Here is an 18,037-nt window from a genome sequence, read left to right on the forward strand (position 1 = left end):
CAGAAGACTGGGTAAGCCTACAGGGACTATGTGGCAGCAGAATAAGCAAAGAGAGAAGCACAAATGAGCTGCCCATCTGAGTGCACCTGAACTGGCTTCACTAAGCCCTCCATTAACTCTAACCCGAGTTGGACAAAACCAAAAGTTCCTGAAGCCACTCATTCCACCTCCTCTGGAACATGGATGCAACCAATCAAGAGCTTGTATGTAAGCACTCGTATGAATCAGTCATCCATAACTAGTACTTCAAGAGGCTCACAGTACTTTCTTGAAAAGATAAGGACCACCATGCACTTTAATATCAAAAGAGAACAAAAGAGAGGACTAACAATTCCAAGTGAGCTAATGATACCTCCATGACCCTCCTTTGTGACTTCCTTTCCACTGTACAGAATTCTATTTCACTGTACTTTCCACTACATGCTATCATAACCACCGCTATAAACAAACCAGCTACTTAAATTCAAGCCACCATCATCGTTCTTTTTTTGTAGAAAAGGCTCTCTGCAGAGCACCTGATTTCACAAACAGTACTACTATCCCATAAGTCTATAAAGCAACTTTGATTTTTACTGACAAGTGCCACATTAATTAACTTTATCATTACCGCAATCCTAGTTTATGGGTTTCTCAAGTCACACTCCTAGGAAGTGGGAGAAAGAGGGAAAGAGAAACAGAACCAGCTTTGGTTCCACCCTTCAGAGCATTTCCACCTACTACCTGCAGCAGTGGAGAGGACACACAAAACCAACACTGACCAACATTGCTGGGTCCTTGGCAACACAGCCAGCTTAGTGCGGGCTCTTCAGGGCTTTTTTAAGTTCCTCTCAAGAAGATGGTCTGAATAAAAGCTCCTTCCGACTTTAATGTTGTTTTTGAAAAGCAAGGGTTATAGCAAAAGACTCTTCTTCCACCCAAAAAAAGAAAAAAAAAAGCAAGTATCTAAATCGGGTTCATAATTAAAATAAGTTTGAATTAAAGCATAATTATAAATATAAATATAAGTATTCTCCCACACTGACATGTTAAAAACAAGTCATTAATAAAATTGTGCTTTAAGGACAACACAAATTAAATGATTTTTCCAACTAATACGTGCATCAAGTAAAAATTATAATTATTATTGAATATCAGTAATGCAGATAATTGCACTGATAATTAATATGTTGAGTGCTAGAATCAAGCTTTCCTGCTTGAGGTTTTTATATTTTCCATTTCTGTTATCACCTATGCCATGAAAATCAGTTTCAACCTATGGTGCTTTGAAAACATCAACTGGCCAAGTTGTAAGAATCAATAAATTAAAAGTATGTTATTAAAATTAATTGTTTTCTTCATAAATGTCACCAAATAAGCACATATTCATATAATTGTTGGATGACTTGATAGACTTTCTCCTGGAATTACTCTTGTTTTATTTTAAATTTGTTTTTCTCCAATATTCTGATTGTTTATCATGGTTTCCTGTATTTTACATTGATTCTTTTTAAATATATATGACAGTAAAATCCATTTTGATATAATTATATAGCTAACCAAAAGTCAAAATTTTTGCTGATATGTGGAAGCTAACCCATAATAAGGGGTGGGGACGGGGGAGAGAGAATTGAATCTGTATTTGGTTTATATGTCCTGCCACAATTATTTGTCAACTAATCTGTCCATGTTAATAACTGAAATTTTTCATTCTCTTAAAACCAAGGAAAATCTTGATATTGGTTAGAATATCATGTGATAAAGCCAAATCTCTAAAATGTTTAATTGTCCAACTGCTATCTCACATATTTAAGTCCACACAATTTCTAAACTGAATTTATATGTAGTACCACATGCTCAAATACTTCATTACTGAAATTTCAAATTTTAAAAATGTTAATTAATTCTCTAGTAATTATTTACTGTAAGGTAACAAAAATTTTCAAGAAAAAAATGGTAAGTGGTTTACTTGGTTTAACTTTCAATCATTCAGAGACAACAAAATGACAAATAAGACATAATCAAACAAAAACATCCAAAGGTTTTCCTAGAACTTCAGCTGAAACAATTCTTCTCCCCAGCACTATACTTGTACCATCTGTACAAAATTCATAAGGTTTTCATGTAAATATTTCTCATTGAAACGATTTCTTTTGAATATGACAATAAAGCTTAATATATTTCAGATGTTCCTTTTAGCTCCATGGAATCAACAAAAACCATCATACTATCTTCAAAGTCTTAAATATTGAATTTTAAGTAAATTATTCAACTATGTCTAGGTAAAATGTTTGGAGCTTTGTCAATGATGTCTAAATTTTATTGCCCTGATACATAAATCTTCTAGATAGTGCTTTTTCATCTCAGTAGATAGATGTTTTGCTACAATCAGGACCATAAATTTAAACTGACATGATACAGTCCTATAAAACTGAAGTCCTAATATATACTCTAAGTCAGAAAATTATTTTTAACTCACAGCATATTATATTGATAGTTCCTGAATGTTTTTGCCTTTGCTTTATCAATATTCATTGTTAAAAAATTTTTGAAAGTTGTTATTCCAATATCTTGGAAACCAATTTCTATATATTTTTTTATTTCTTCTTTTTTATTAGTTGCTCAAAACATTACAATGATCTTGACATATCATACATTTGATTCAAATGGGGTATGAATTCTTATTTTTTCCAACGTGTACAGATTGCAGGATCACATTGGTTATACAGTCACGTTTATACTTACTGCCATACTACAGTCTGTTGTATTCTGCTGCCCTTCCTATCCCCCCTCCCCTCCCATCACCTCTCTCTACCCCATCTACTGTAACACATTTCTCTATCTCTTTTTTTTCTTCCCCCTCACACCATTGTATAACAATGAGGGTCTCTTTCCATCTTCCGTGGAGTTTCCTTTCTCTCTCCCATTCCTTCCCACCTCTCATCCCTGTTTAATGGTAATCTTCTTCTCATGCTCTTCCTCCCTGCTTTGTTTTGAGTCGCCCCTCTTATATCAAAGAAGACATTCGGCATTTGTTTTTTAGGGATTGGCTAACTTCACTTAGCATAATCTGCTCTAATGCCATCCATTTCCCTGCAAATGCCATGATTTTGTTATTTTTTAGTGCAGAGTAATATTCCATTGTGTACAAATGCTACTTTTTTATCCATTCATCTATTGAAGGGCATCTAGGTTGGTTCCATAGTCTAGCTATTGTGAATTGTGCTTCTATAAACATTGATGTAGCTGAATCCCTGTAGTATGCTCTTTTTAGGTCTTTGGGTATAGTCTGAGAAGGGGAATAACTGGGTCAAATGGTGGTTCCATTCCCAGCTTTCCAAGGAATCTCCATACTGCTTATTTTTTTATTGAAATAATCTAGTTGTTTCTCATTCTGGAAATACAAATGATTTATTTTTAGGTTTGTATTCTGCATGGCATCAAAAGATATTATGGGCTGTAATTACTATTATTAAATTAATTACCTAATTTTTCTTTTTTCTTCTCTTATTTTTTTATTATTTTTATTCTCTTACAGATTCATAATATTCATATTTATGATATCTAAAAGGATAAACCTTATCCAAACATTGCCCTTTTATAATAAAATACTTCATTAAATTAATTTTTTAAAGTATAATTTACTTCATCAAATTATGTACTGAACTTAAAAATAACAAATACCAAAATTACTTACCCAAGAATTACAACAAAAGAACTATGAAAGAAACCAAAATAACAACTATTTAAAAACCCAAATTCTAGAGGCTGGGAACACAGCTCAGTTGTTAGAGTGCTTGCCTTGCATGCACAGACCCTGGGTTCAATCCCCAGCACTGCCAAAAAAAAAAAAAGAAAAGATTTAAGAACTTTGTTGTATGTGTTACAACTATCTTTCCCTAAAACCAAATTCTTTAAAAGGAGTAGTAATTAGAAAGTCTGAGAATATTGATAAACTGATGACTGTCCTAAATCATAGAAGGCTCCAGCCTCATTTGAATATGCAGTGGAGCTACACCATCCACTGCACCAAGATACATACAGACTGCAGAGACAATGAGGGCTTCAGAAGTGGACCTCTCTACATCCTGCAAAATTAGCTTGGAGTAATGAGTTCACATTGAAAATTGTATTAGTTTTACCACTTTCTGCGGTTACTATTATTAATATTCATTGACGCAGAAGAATTTCAATATTTTACTAATCAATAGAGACATACTAGCTCAAATAGGCTGCTATGGTTTGGATGTGGATTGTCCCCAGAGGTTCATGTGCTGAACATTTGGTGCCCAGTCTGGCAATGTTAAGAGATGTGGATCTCTAAGAGGAGGGACCTAGCAGAATGGTATTAGGAGGTCATGGGGGTACCACCTGGGGCAGAGGTTAATGCTGGTTTCACAGAGTAGATGAGGTCTTGAAGACTGGGTTAGTGACCATGGGAGCCGCCTGTTATCAAAAAAACAAGCCTTGCCCTTCTCTGCTTCCCTGCTTGTATCTTGTATCTTGGCTGGTTCCCTTTTTGCTTCTCTGCCATGTTGTGATACAACTAGGATGCAGGTGCCATACTATGTGAACCTTCCAGCCACCAGAATAGTGAGCCAAATAAATTTCTTTATAAAGTACCTAGTACCAGGTACTATATTGTAGCAACACAAAGAGTAGTAAGACACAGGATTCAGCCTGGTCATGGCAATCATATTAAGTAGTACTAATCTTTCACTAAACTATCACTTAAAGACCACTGATATTTTCCTTTATGAAATATGCTAACTGGAATAAAATTATTTTCAATTATTTTTTGAAGGCAAAAATACCTTTAAAAGGGATATTTCATTAAAGCATCATCTAGGAAGGGAAAATCATGATAAAGAGTTTTCTCCAAAACACCAAAGGTTGAATGTTCTCTCTGATATGCAGATGCTAACATACAACAGGGGAGAGGGGTAGAAGTTCAGTGGATTAGAATTAGAAGTTCAGTGGATTAGGGGAATGAAGGGAAGGAAGTGGGGACAGGAACAGGAAAGACAGTACAATGAATTGGACATGACTTTCCTATGTTCATATATGATTACACCACCGATGAAGCTCCATATCATGTACAACCACAAGAATGGGATCCTAATTAGAGTACGTTATACTTTGTACATATAATATGTCAAAATACACTGTACTGTCATATATATCTTAAAAAGCACACACCAAAAAAAACATATGGAAGAGAGTTTTCCATAGCTAAATTTCAACCATGCTGCTAGCAAAACATTCCCCTATCAGGCACAGGCATCATCATCATCACCACAACCACAACTGTCACACTCACTATTCACTAGTAATAATAGCAAAATAGTTGCCCTATATAATAAAAAGTAAATGGGCATATATAAATCGACTCATAGCATGTCACTCCTCCTGCTTAACACTCTTCAATGTTTCCCTTTGGGAAAAAACTCAAATCTTCTACAGTCAGGCCCACAGTAGCCTGAATCCCTCTGCTGTCCTGGTCAATCCCTTTTCCCTCCAGTTCATACGCCACTTGCTCAGACATCCTTCCTTGTCTATCCAGTCTCCATTCTGAACCCTCTTTCCTCACAGCTCTTTTCACAATGTGCAGTTTTGTGTGTATTCACATGATTCTTTATTGTTTCCTACTCACTGGATGATTAGCTCCATACTGATGTGTTTGTTCACTGCAGTCTATCCAGTACTTGGCATAATGCCTAGTCATGGAAGGTGCTGGATAAATATTTGTTGAGTAAATGAGTGGGTGAATAAATTACTAAAGGCCCTGTGCCTATGTAACAGAACAGCCAGAAATAAAACAGGACATTTGATTTTTTTTAAAAAAAAATCAAAATAATCAGAAAAATACCTGTATTATTCCAAGAGCAATTATGTGCGCAAATAAAGATTATACAAACAGAGATTACACAACAGCGGCACATGTTTGCCACCCTAATCTGCTTTTGCTTGGACATTGGCATGCATAGGAGACTAAGAGGTCCTGTTTCCCAGCTGCTTCTCCAATCATCAAAGGAGTATCCATCCTTGTTCAGCCCTACATTATGGAGCAAAGAAAGAAACAACACAGACAAAAGGCACAGTGCTCAAGTCCTGACATACCCACCCTTCTAGATTTCACTTTCACAGCCCTAATCAAAGACACACCTTTTATTTCCAATACTAAAGAATCAAAAGTGCTAGGACATGCAAACTACTGTCATTTCAGGTGAAATACTTTTTGCCATGGGACTGGCATTCTCATGGGACATGGTGTAAGCAACAAGCAGGACAAACAAAACAGTCCAGCAGAGTCTGGACAGAGCCTGGAGCCAGGTACTCAGGTACCTGGAGCCCAAAAAGCACCAAAGAAAGAGAAACTGGGGTAAATTAACATATAACTGGAGAAGCCAAGTAGACCAATAACCATAGCAAATAGGAACAGACTGAAGAATGGAATGTGTAATGAGAGTAGATAAGAAAGTGTTTATGCACAAGTAGAATGAATAGAATATTATGTTCACTTCCAAGTGATAACTGGCTGTAAAGTGTACTGTATGAGTGGAAAAGTGGAGCAGAAGTGACAGCTTCTGAAATTGAAAGAGTTAAAGTACAATGAATCTGAGAAGCTACAGGGTCCGGGAGAAAGACACAGGGCTGCACTGGGGCACCAAAATACACAGAGGCGAGCTATAGGTCAGCAAGGTCCACAAATCTGGGGGGAAAGATAGCTTAGATTAATAGTCTCAACAAGAAGAGACTGGAATGGAGTAGCAAAATAGAATCGTTGCTAGTTCTATGAACTAGAAGAAATGGAAATAAGAAGTGCATAGTAAATACAATCAGATCAAGTTAAATATGCAAGAGGCTGTGTTTACATCTGAATGGGGCTTCAAAGTGAAAGGGGCCAAGAGAGCAAACCTAGCAGGAGGAGTGGTAGGGCCAAGCTGCTGAGGGATGCCAGTTTGGCAGGGACCAGAGAAAGTGAAAGGATTTGTGATTGAGATCAGAAATTCATGTAGGGAAGAAGAAAATAGATTCAGTACCTATTCCTTGTCCGAACCATTATTCAGTACTTACTAAGTACAAGGACCTCAAAGTAGAGGCACGAAGATGAATGAGGTTAGGACAGCACTGGGAAGTCAACTCACAAGGGAGATGGCCTGGTCTGCCATCTCCCTTTACCACACTGGGTGACCCAAGTGCAGTCTATCAGATTCTCTCTCTCAGAAAACTGAGGAGACAGAAGGTGACTAAAATCAAGTCACTGCCCATGAAAAGAATATCCAAGTGAACTCTTGTTGATACTCCATTTCTCCTCTTAATGAAACCCAATTACCCAACTTTTCCTTGATTCTGAGAGCTCTTCCTATTCTATCCCGTAAGAATTTCCCCATCTTTGCTTTTTATTTAAGTTCAGAATTTCTGTTGCTTATAACCAAAGTGTATTATCTGTTTCAACATTGTTTCTGCCTGTAGGCAATCTCCTTATTTAATAAATGAGTAATCTAAGACCCTTAGAATACATTTTCCCCAGATTACAACATAAGAAAGGTAAAGACCAAAACCTGATGTGACCTACTCTTAGTACTGTGGGTAATATGTTTAAACACAAACTTAAGACAAAAAGATGTATAATCTAAGTAACTTCAAGTAAAATCTAGATATACAGGTGAAACTTCAGCTAAAATGGGAAATGTGGGAGGTAGGGAATGATAAAAACCACTGATATCCCTATAGTAGTAAATTTTAATATTTCACTGAAAAACAATTATTTTCCTAACTTTTTAAATGTCAGCCATTCTATTACAGACCTAAGACTTTTTTTTAAAAAGCCAATAACAAGGTACAGACACAGATGAATGTCAACAAATATGCAAAATTGTAAGTACCACCTCTATAGTATCAGTACAGTTTTGACACTCAAAACCATGCTTTAAAACATTTGTCTTGGTTTTCTTCTACACCAAATATTTTTGTTGTTTACATAAAATGTTTCTTCTAGTTCTTGACCTTCCAAGATTTTGTTGCTATTTGACTTCTTTTTTCAGAATCTTTGTAAAGCTGGATTTCCTTTGTTTTCCTTATAAAATGTTCTTTCTTCCCTAAAATATTTATTTTATTTCTCTTTCCCTGGTGAAAACTTGCCCACATTAAACTCTTCTCCTCTGTTTCTCTGGAGCTTGATATTTTTTATCTAGTCATTCCCTCATTAGTACAAGACAATCTTAACTGGTACATTCTAACAAACTCTTTCCATAGCTCTGCTTCAGGAACAATAAGGGCTTTTTTAAAATAAAAGCACCCATAAAGGTGATCCATACTATTATCACCATCTAAACACCAGCCTGCTTCCAAGAAGCCATCATTTCTCCCTCAATACAGGTTTTCAGTAAGATGGGAATCAAGTCTGATTTATTCCAAGTGACCAAAACCCATGAAGATAAACATGTACAGCTAGTAGTCCCATATAAAATACTACAGATACATATAATTATTTTCTACAAAACGAAACTTTATATACCTCAAATAATTCATCTTATTGAAAAAAAAACTTTCTTAAGTCTAATATATAAAATATATCAATCAAAATGAAAGCTCCTATTTTTCCCCAGCTGTATATCAGGAAGCAAATTAAATAATCCTTTTTTAAAATATAGCATTTTATTAATTTCAAATAAGTACAGTGGACTTATATCACTTAGGTCTGTCTTCTTCCTATCTTTCCGATAATCACACAAATTTAATTACATGCTCATGGAGAATATGTGAAAACACAAAATATATCCAATTAATATAACGAAAATTACAAATCTTTGCAGTTTATACCAAGATTCAATACAAAAACTCTTTAGAATAAAAAATTATATATCTTTCAGCTATTATTCCTCCCTCCCCCACATTTTTTATTGGAGCATTAGTTGTACACACTGTTGTTACATATTTGTGCATGCACACAATATACAATCAGTCACAGCAATTCTAACTTGATAAAACAGTAATTACTTTTCATCATAAAGCAGAGGTTCAAAATAGGGCAGATTTTACCTACTAACCCCTTGTCAGAAGACATCCTACAATGTCAAGTTGTTTTGGTTTTGAACAACTTAAGGGTTGGGAGAGGACAGTGCCACTGGCATCTAGTGGGTTGAAGCTGGGGATGCTGCTAAATATTCTATAGCACATAGCACAGCCCCTCCCAACATATATCCTGCCTTAGATGGTTGAGAAAATGTCCTATGCAAGAACAGGAGTAAAGGAAAGAAAGCAGCTAATAAGGAATAATCATAAATCACCGTTTGCAAGGTCCTCCCAAATAGGCCAAAGTCACCTACCTTGGAAGCCTGAGGTGTGGATATCACATGGACTGTGCTAGGTTTAACACCATTAGCCTTCAGCCGCTTATAGAGAGCAAATCTGCTTTTCCTCCTTCCTCTGTCACCATTAGGTAAAGCACCATTGTACCTAAGAACAGAGATGAGATACTTCAATTATTTATGGATTTTTAAAGTTTTAGGCATGAAAGTTAGATGAAATAATGGAAAAGACAGGATTAAAGAACTGCCCACCAAACCACTCACAAAAGGAAAGGGTTACAAAACAGACTTTAACTGTAATGAAATTCAAATCACTTCCAGAAACTTAATTTAAGAGAGATGTACAAGTAATTATAGATTTCCTATTCTATGGAGTCACTCTTCAAATCTTTTTTGAAACAGAGTATAAATAAGCAGATTCTGCAGAGGCCATATTAAGAACAGGCTCAATTCAACTAGCACCATTCTAATGGACCCCAGAGAAACTTAAGAAATATTTTTAAATGAACTAGTTAGAAAATAGCATACTAATTAAACCTCACACCTCATTCTCAAATCATGTTAATGTTGTCTATAAGATTTTTATTTGTAAGGAGACCAAATATAGCTACCTTCTTTCTTTAAAGTTCTGAATACATTCACTCACATTTCTCATTGAACCCTACAATGCTAGGTTAGCAAAAAATAACATACAAATTATGCATTGAATTTTATAGTCCATAAACTGTCAAAAATTCACAAAGTCACCAGGAAAACACATAATAGCCTTAAACAGATTTCTTATATATTTTGCTAATATGAGAGTTTAAAAGAAAGGCAAGGTTGCAGTTCGTTAAATTTTTGACTTCATATTCTAACTTTGAATTAACTTGTCCCTGACTATTTGGACCACTGTCCCCTATGGCCACACTAACATTACTATTCATTCTCTGCCTACACTGGCAGAAGTTCCTTTCAAGAAAAGAAAAGGGAAAGGAATCATTTAAAATGCACATAGATAAATATGGCTGCTCCAAAGCTCCCTCAGAATACCAAACTCAGGGTACAGTGGTTCTGGTAGCTTGTTTCTGGCCTAAGGGTCCTGTCCAGCAGATCTCTGGGCTCTCTCCACTTCTCCAGCTCTACCCAGAAGAGGAGATGGGCATCAGTAGAGAACTGGGGATATGAGGCCACTGGGAACCACAGATTTTGGAACAAAGGAATTTGGGGTGTTTTAAGAATTGAGTCAGTATCTGCAGTCTGACAATGGTTTTACATTATCACCAGAAGTTATTCCCACTGTGTTTGTAATCTGTTTCCATTCCCATCAAAAGGAATGTCAGCTATATAAAAATGTCTTTAGAATAAATGATATTTTGTTTCAAGTCTTATTACTCTCCTTTTCAGGCAAGTCAGAAAAATGTACATTACTTTCTCAAACATATTTGTGATCACTACTATGGAATATCCATAAGTAAACAAACATCATAAACCCACTTTGTTTTAAGATATTTTCACACCACTTTATTCATGATGAACATTCTGTGTTAAAGGAAACACATGCAAACCAAATGAAGCCAAGACAGTAAACAATTGAAAAACATTTTCACTACTGTGGTCTACGGAAAATTAAGACAAGATCTGGCAGTGTTTCCTGTGCCCCTGGTTTTAACCCAGCCCTTGCTGCATCCTTCTCTCAACCACACTTCTGGTCCAGCTCTTTTTAGGCTATTTTCTCACAATAGCACTTCCTTCTCTGGAATCCAGCCCTTAATTCCCAAGGGTGAGCTCCAGCACCACATTTGGAAGAGACAGCCCTGCCAGCATCCTCTCTACCACCCTGCAGCTGACTGGCCAGAGGTGTCATAAGGCCCAAGCTGGCCAATGACATCCTCATCCTGGAAAACACAAAACTGGGAAGAGAAACAACTAACCAAGCCAGCCTCTGTGGGTGGCTGCTTGTCTCTGTAAACATGGGGGCCATGGGCATGTCCCAACCTGTATTTGGCTGAAAAAGCAGATAAATGGAAGAATGAAGCAGATGAATACAGAAAAGAAGCAAAAAGAGATAGAAAGAATCCATTAGCCCAGTTGTACTCTGACCCTTGTTCATAAATTTCCTTTTAATTTCAGCTAACTCAAGTTTGTTTCTGCTATTAACAACTCCAAAACCATATCTAACATAAAGTGAGGGAGGGTCCAGAAATGTCAACCTTAATGCATGCAGAAACATTATAATTTAAATTACTTACACAGAAGTGCACAAGTATTGCATGTTAAAGAAATAAAAAAGTCAGTCTACTTATAGGTTGCCTACTTACTTACATGTCTAGATAATGTTAGGTGAAAAATCTTACGGAAAACTTAAAGAACTGGTGGCAAAACCAGAATCAAGATGAGATGAGCAGCTAATTAGGTTAAGCTACAGCACCATTTATTCAATATTTATAATACCGAGTACTAGAGCTACAATGATGAATATCAGCTTTCCTGCCTTCACAGAGCTCTCTGCCCAGAGAGAAAGGCACAAAAACAAATGTTATTAAAAAAAAAAAAAAAAAAAACACGCAGAACACGAGGCACTAGCAGCACAGTGCACAGAGGAGAGGTCTTAGGGAAGGCTTCATGGGAAGCTGCTGCTGAATCTAATCAGAACTCTGAACTTGTGTGAGGCTAGTGCCTGCATAAGGCAGGGAGGATGAAGGCAGTTCAATGCCATGAGCTGAAGTTTAAGAGCATAAGAATCAATGGTAAAGGATGGGAAAGGCAGACAGAAGCCAGGTTCTCCAGGATAAAGGACTTATTCCCCCAAAGGGAATGGGAAGTCTGGTAAGATGTAAGCAAATGGATCACATGATGAATATATTTGAGGATACACCCAGGTTAGAGGCAAGATGATCAGCTGGGAGAACCATCATAGCCAGAGGGAGCATGTGGTAGTGGAAATGCTAGCCCTCAAAATGATATGACCATGTTCTGAAACTTGTGAATATGACCTTTTAGAAAAAGTCTTTGTAGACGTAATTAAGGGTCTCTAGATGAAATCACCCTGGATTACTGGTAGGCCATAAATCCAACAGCAAATGTCTTCTAAGAGACACAAGAGACAAAGGAGTGACCATGTGAAAATGGAGGCAGAGACTAGAGTTATGCAACCACAAGTCAAGGAGTACCTGGATCCACCAAAGGCTGAAATAGGATTCTCCCTTAGAACTTTCAGAGGTAGTAGCATAGCCCTTCTAACACCCTGATTCAGACTCATGGTCTCCAAAACTGTGACAGAAAAAACAGTTTGTTTGTTTACTTTCAAATATTACATTATACTTACATATAATAATAAGATCTGGGGGCCTTCATCATGTGTGTCTGTTAAGATCACAGGAATAAATGGGACTTCAAAGAAAGGGCACAGAATAAGGAAGCAACAAGACTGAGACAATACTTAGAAAATACAACCATTAGGGCTGGGGATGTGGCTCAAGCGGTAGCGCGCTCGCCTGGCATGCGTGCAGCCCGGGTTCGATCCTCAGCACCACATACAAACAAAGATGTTGTGTCCACCAAAAACTAAAAATAAATATTAAAAAAAATTCTAGTATCTCTCTCTCTCCTTCTCTCTAAAAAAAAAAAAAAAGAAAGAAAATACAACCATTAAAAGAAACAACCCTTTCTTGAACACAGGCAGAAGGACTAGGACCAGAAGAAAGTTATATCACCAAAGACCAGACAGAATTTCCTCAAGGGTTCATCGGTTCAGCAGTCATCCATGAGAATGAAAATGCACACCCACAATCTGCAACAATGAGCCACTGGTGACCTCACCCATCTTCAAATGAAACAAAGTCAAGCACACAAGCCCTCCAAACCCAGGCCTTCCTCTGAGCCTCCAGGTTCATTCCCATCTTCCACACACAACAAAGAATCCTGAAAAAGTAATCCTTGCCTGCTATCCCACTCTCAGACCCTGCCTACTCCTCAGCCCACAGTCTTCTGATCTTGGCCACCAAATGTGAAAAGTACATTTGATCACATACACCAGCATCCCTCCGTCACTTCCTAAAGTCTCTTGTAGTGAATCTTCCGTCAAGGAACACCATGTGGCAGCTGAAAGGGGGCCACAAATTCCTCAGTACTCCTGCCAATTGATGGAATCAAATTCTCCTCTTTCTAAATATGTGCTGTTTCTAAATATGTACTGACCTTCATGACTTGTGACTTGCTTACCAGCAAGATACAGAGGAAGCAGTGGTCTTAAACTTCTACAACCAGATGTGGAAAGGCCCTATTGCTTCTCTCTTAGTCCTTCTCTTAGGACTCTGAGCTGCCTCATAAGAAACTCAACTACCCTGGGAGTGGCATGCTAGGAAAGATACACAAAGGCACTTCAATTGCAGTCCCAGTTGATCCTGGTGTGCAATGGGTTGAGGCCACCATGGCCTCCCCATATAAGTCCATCCTGACTACTACCAAGTGACCTTGGATGACGTCAAATGAGAGAACTGCCCAAATTCCTGACTAGAACTGTGAAATAAATAAAATGGTGGCTGCTTTAAACAACTAAGTTTGGGGGTAGTTGATTATGCACTAATAGATCCCTGGAACAACAAGCCCCAAATCCTCAGCACACTTTCACTTCCCCAGCTCCACAGCCTCTGCATTAGTCCCTGATCTGTTTGAAGCCAAGTCACCTACTCCGGATGACCATCTTCCCCTCTGTCCTCCTTACCTCCCCACCTGGCCCATCTGCCTCCTGATTCCAAGAAAGTAAGGTACCTGGCCAATGCAGGGGGTTACACACTAGGCAATGAAATCTCCAGACCATCTGCAGACAGAAGGACCATCTTCTGTAGAGTATGGTCCAGGTGTAAAGTTGAAATTCTGCTTACAAAGGCAAAAAATTATTGTTCTACAAAAGGAGGTCAGAATGTTCCCTGGTCTGGCAAGCTTTTAGTCAATAAATTTGTAGAAATAAAATCTCTATGAGCTGCTGACATAGCTAGTGAGCAGCTGGGGGTATGTGGGGGTACTTTCAAGATTCAATTTTCTTTTTTTAATTCTGAAGACTTTTTAAAATATCCATTTATTTAGTAAAGGTGTGAGGAAAACTTAACTCTTCAAATGTGGAGAACAAATGATTTTAATAGTAGAAATATTTGGAACCTGCAAAGAATAATGAAAACACCTCACCAAGTAATACAGAATTATTATTGATCAACAATCTAGAGTTAACATATTAATGTGAAGAATAACATTTGCTGTGGGTCAAGAAACACTATTTAAGGGGTATTGCTCCTGGTAGACATGTAAAAGATTCAGAATGCTGAAACACACAGACACAGCTAGGAAAGGCCAGACAGACCCAAAGCCATATTCAGTCTGGTGGAACACCAAATTTCATACTTTTTTCTAGAAGACAACACTGACACTGCAATTCATGGCATATGATGCAAAGATATAGTCTTGAAAAGATGCCTGCCACCAAAAATGCATTTGCCAGAAAGATTTTCCTACAGGGAACAGCAGCAAGAGAAGGAATGCCAGGACTCTTGGCCACATCTGAGACATTCCATGTGATCTTAACTAGCTTGAGCTCCTACAGCAGCATCCATGTGGAATAGAACAGCCATGGGCTCCAGCAGTGGAGGTGTCATCAGCATCCAATGAGCCTGTTCCAGAAGCAGCCAGGCTTTTCATTATAGACTGAAGGCTCTGCCCTCCCTCAGAAACAACATCTCTATCACTTACACCAATAAATCACAGGCAACGACTGTACCCAAAGGAGACTATACATTCCAGATAAACAGGATGTGACTCTAGAAGCAAGAGACTTAAAGGCAGGGCACAGAGTCTGCTGATGTGGCACCTGTCTTAAGGCAGCTCACACTAACTCCCATTTCTGTACAAATGCAACAGTAAGAAAATGCACATAAACTAATAAATACCTAACACTGGTTTTACATAATTATAGTTTCAATTCCCTCATTATTTAATCTATCATTTACCTGGACTTTCCCTGCCCCCATGAACTATAAAGCCCAGGGATACAACGTTAACTTCTATGTGCCTAAGAAATGCCTCACAATGGAGTCTCATAAAATAAAAGGCAGACTTTGATTTCTAGCCAAAGAACTAATTATGTCAGCAACATAACAGCCTATCCCCTTTGGAGATAACCTATTACATCTTTGTAAACATCAATTCATTCAGAAAATCTTCCTGGCCTTGGCATTACATGGAAGATTCTCAAGTCCCCATTTCTGTTTGGAAATGGTCTTTGCTCCAAGGAGCCACTTACAACCTTCTGAACATGGGGGGGAAAAAAGATACATATATTCTTTCAAAATGGATCAGTCAGAGTGCATGGGGTGTGTCAGGCTGAGGGCTAAGGAGACACAAAGACACCGTGTCTTCTGATGAATTCAGCCATGTGGGAAGGCAGCCAAGGTGACAGATACAACCAACACTGGTAAATGATGATGGAAATGGTTTAGAAAATACAATAGGAAAAAAAAAATAAAAGAGAAATCAGAACAGCAAGTTTTGTTTTTAGGTTTTATTATGTTTTGCCTTTTGGTTCTGGCAATAAAACCTCTCACACATGCACTGCTTTACCCCTAGGCTATACCACAGACCCTGAACAGTGCATTTTGAATTAGGATACTGCCCTGGTGTCTTTGAAGATGTATTTACTGACATATCCTACACATGTGATTCCAGTCCATGGCACCTTAATAAAAGTCTTCTAAACCAGACCTGTGTGACAACAGAAACTAATCTTCCACTTACCTTCCACCTCTGAACTGGGTGCTCTCTGAGCAGCTCCCTGTTTCTTTCATATCCCCCTTTGCCTCTACCTGGAACCCTGAAGCAGAGAATGACTCAATAATAATGGTGACTACATCAGTGCAGGAAGAATGGAGAAAGGAAATCTAGCCCCGGGTCTTGTCTTAAGCTAGGGATGTGAAGGTACCTAATCTTAATTAAGATGGGCCTTTGATTCCTCAAAGTTACAAATACAGTGTTTAAAGAGATTCCCAAATCTCTCTCAATATAGATACAGAAGGTATTCCTAGCCAACTAAAATACCTGCATCCTACCTAAAAAGAGTAAAGTTCATCTTGGATGTATATTGCAATCACATTGTACAGAAGACTCCCATATCTTCATGACAAATGAGAAATGCCTGTTTACTATAGGTAGTCTTTTTTTTTATCTTGAAGTTTTCTAGTTTCCTTATGCCAAAATATTTCCTAAGGCTAGCCTTTAAAAAGTTTTTGATATCAAAGATATAGTACTGGACTTTCATGTGCTCTTCCTGGGTTTACTCAACAGCTCTTTGTGTCAAAAAGCTTGATGTGAGGGGGGAAAAGCCTGTAGCCTGGTACTACCTTTAATTCCTATGTGACTTCACATGAGTCCCTTAGCTTCTGAGAGTCTCAGTTTCCTTCCCCATAAACTACAAAGGCGTAACCTTCTCTAATTTGGATTCTGGCATGGTATGGTGGTGGGATTTGAGGGCAAAGCTAACCAGCTCATGAGAAGCCTCAACCCCTGACCCCAGCCTCATCAGCACCACACATACACTGATCCCAGGGCAAACACACTGTTCTTTCCTGCTTTTATTCAATTCCTATTGATTTTTGAAGGTCAAACTTCCCCACTTCTTCTAATCAGGCCACCAAAAATAAAAAGTATGCAAAGCAAATCCAGTGTACCTAAAATAACAAATTAACAGTCTATGAAAAGAGTAATATCATCTTATATTGAGCTATTTGCTTTTTTGAAGTCTTCCTCCTCCTTTTTTCATTTCACAATGGGACTGTCACTGATGTACGTGTGTGTGTGTGTGTGTGTGTGTGTGTGTGTGTGTTTTAATGAATTGAATCTTTGATTTTTGAGCATTGCTGGAGAGCCAACAGCAAATAGTTTTCAATGAACACCTAAAGACAGGCAAATTGCCAGGAATGGGGAAGGCTATTTATGTCACTGTTCAAGACTACTTCAAGACTATTACTTTTATACTACCTTTGGCTCCAACAATCCAAAATATCTCCAATTAAGTCTGTATTAATATAATATTACATTTTTTATGTCAAAGAGTATGATATGAATAAAAATTACTTTTTAAGTACTATCTTGCAGTAATTTTGGGGGGAGGTACTGTGGATTGAACTCAGGGACACTCAACCACTGAGCCACATTCCCAGTCCCTTTCTGTATTTTATTTAGAGACAGGATCTCACTGAGTTGCTTAGTGCCACACTAAGTTGCTGAGGCTGGCTTTGAACTTGCGATCCTCCACCCAAGCTGTTGGGATTACAGGCATGTACTGCCATGCTCAGCTTGCAGTAATTTTTGATTTCATGAAGAGAAAATATCACACCAAAAGAAAAAAATGAGGCATAATTAGAAATGGATTTGATAGTGTAAGACTTGTACAACTCACATATTAGGTAGATTTATCATTATCACTTCCTTGTTCAGGACTTTGGATTAGGTCATGTGACTTGCTATGGTCCATAGATGAGATACTAATAAAAGTGAGGTCACAGGGCTTGAAATGTGCTGAATAGTTGAAATTATGCTCCAACACATCTGCCATGGCCATAAGAGAACCTGTCCAGCCAGCCTGACATGCCAAGGAGAATGAGAGAAACCTGGAGGAGCACCAAACCACAGAAATGCAGTGTGGAGGACAGCCACTTCACCATAGCCCAGAGCAGTCTCCTCAACTGCCCCAGACACATGAGAATAATTGTTGTTTTTAA

At 37.9% G+C, this 18,037-nt stretch overlaps 1 protein-coding gene across 1 annotated transcript in view; it reads right to left on the reverse strand.

The window, feature by feature from the left end:
* Peli2 (pellino E3 ubiquitin protein ligase family member 2) overlaps positions 1 to 18,037 on the reverse strand; it is a 172,418-nt gene that overhangs the window by 113,812 nt on the left and 40,569 nt on the right. The window contains exon 2 of the mRNA XM_026384145.2: positions 9,309 to 9,438. Coding sequence (XP_026239930.1) covers positions 9,309 to 9,438 — 130 coding nt within the window. The remainder of the gene's footprint in view (positions 1 to 9,308; positions 9,439 to 18,037) is intronic.

Source organism: Urocitellus parryii, chromosome 6, assembly GCF_045843805.1.
Source record: "Urocitellus parryii isolate mUroPar1 chromosome 6, mUroPar1.hap1, whole genome shotgun sequence".
NCBI lineage: Eukaryota > Metazoa > Chordata > Mammalia > Rodentia > Sciuridae > Urocitellus > Urocitellus parryii.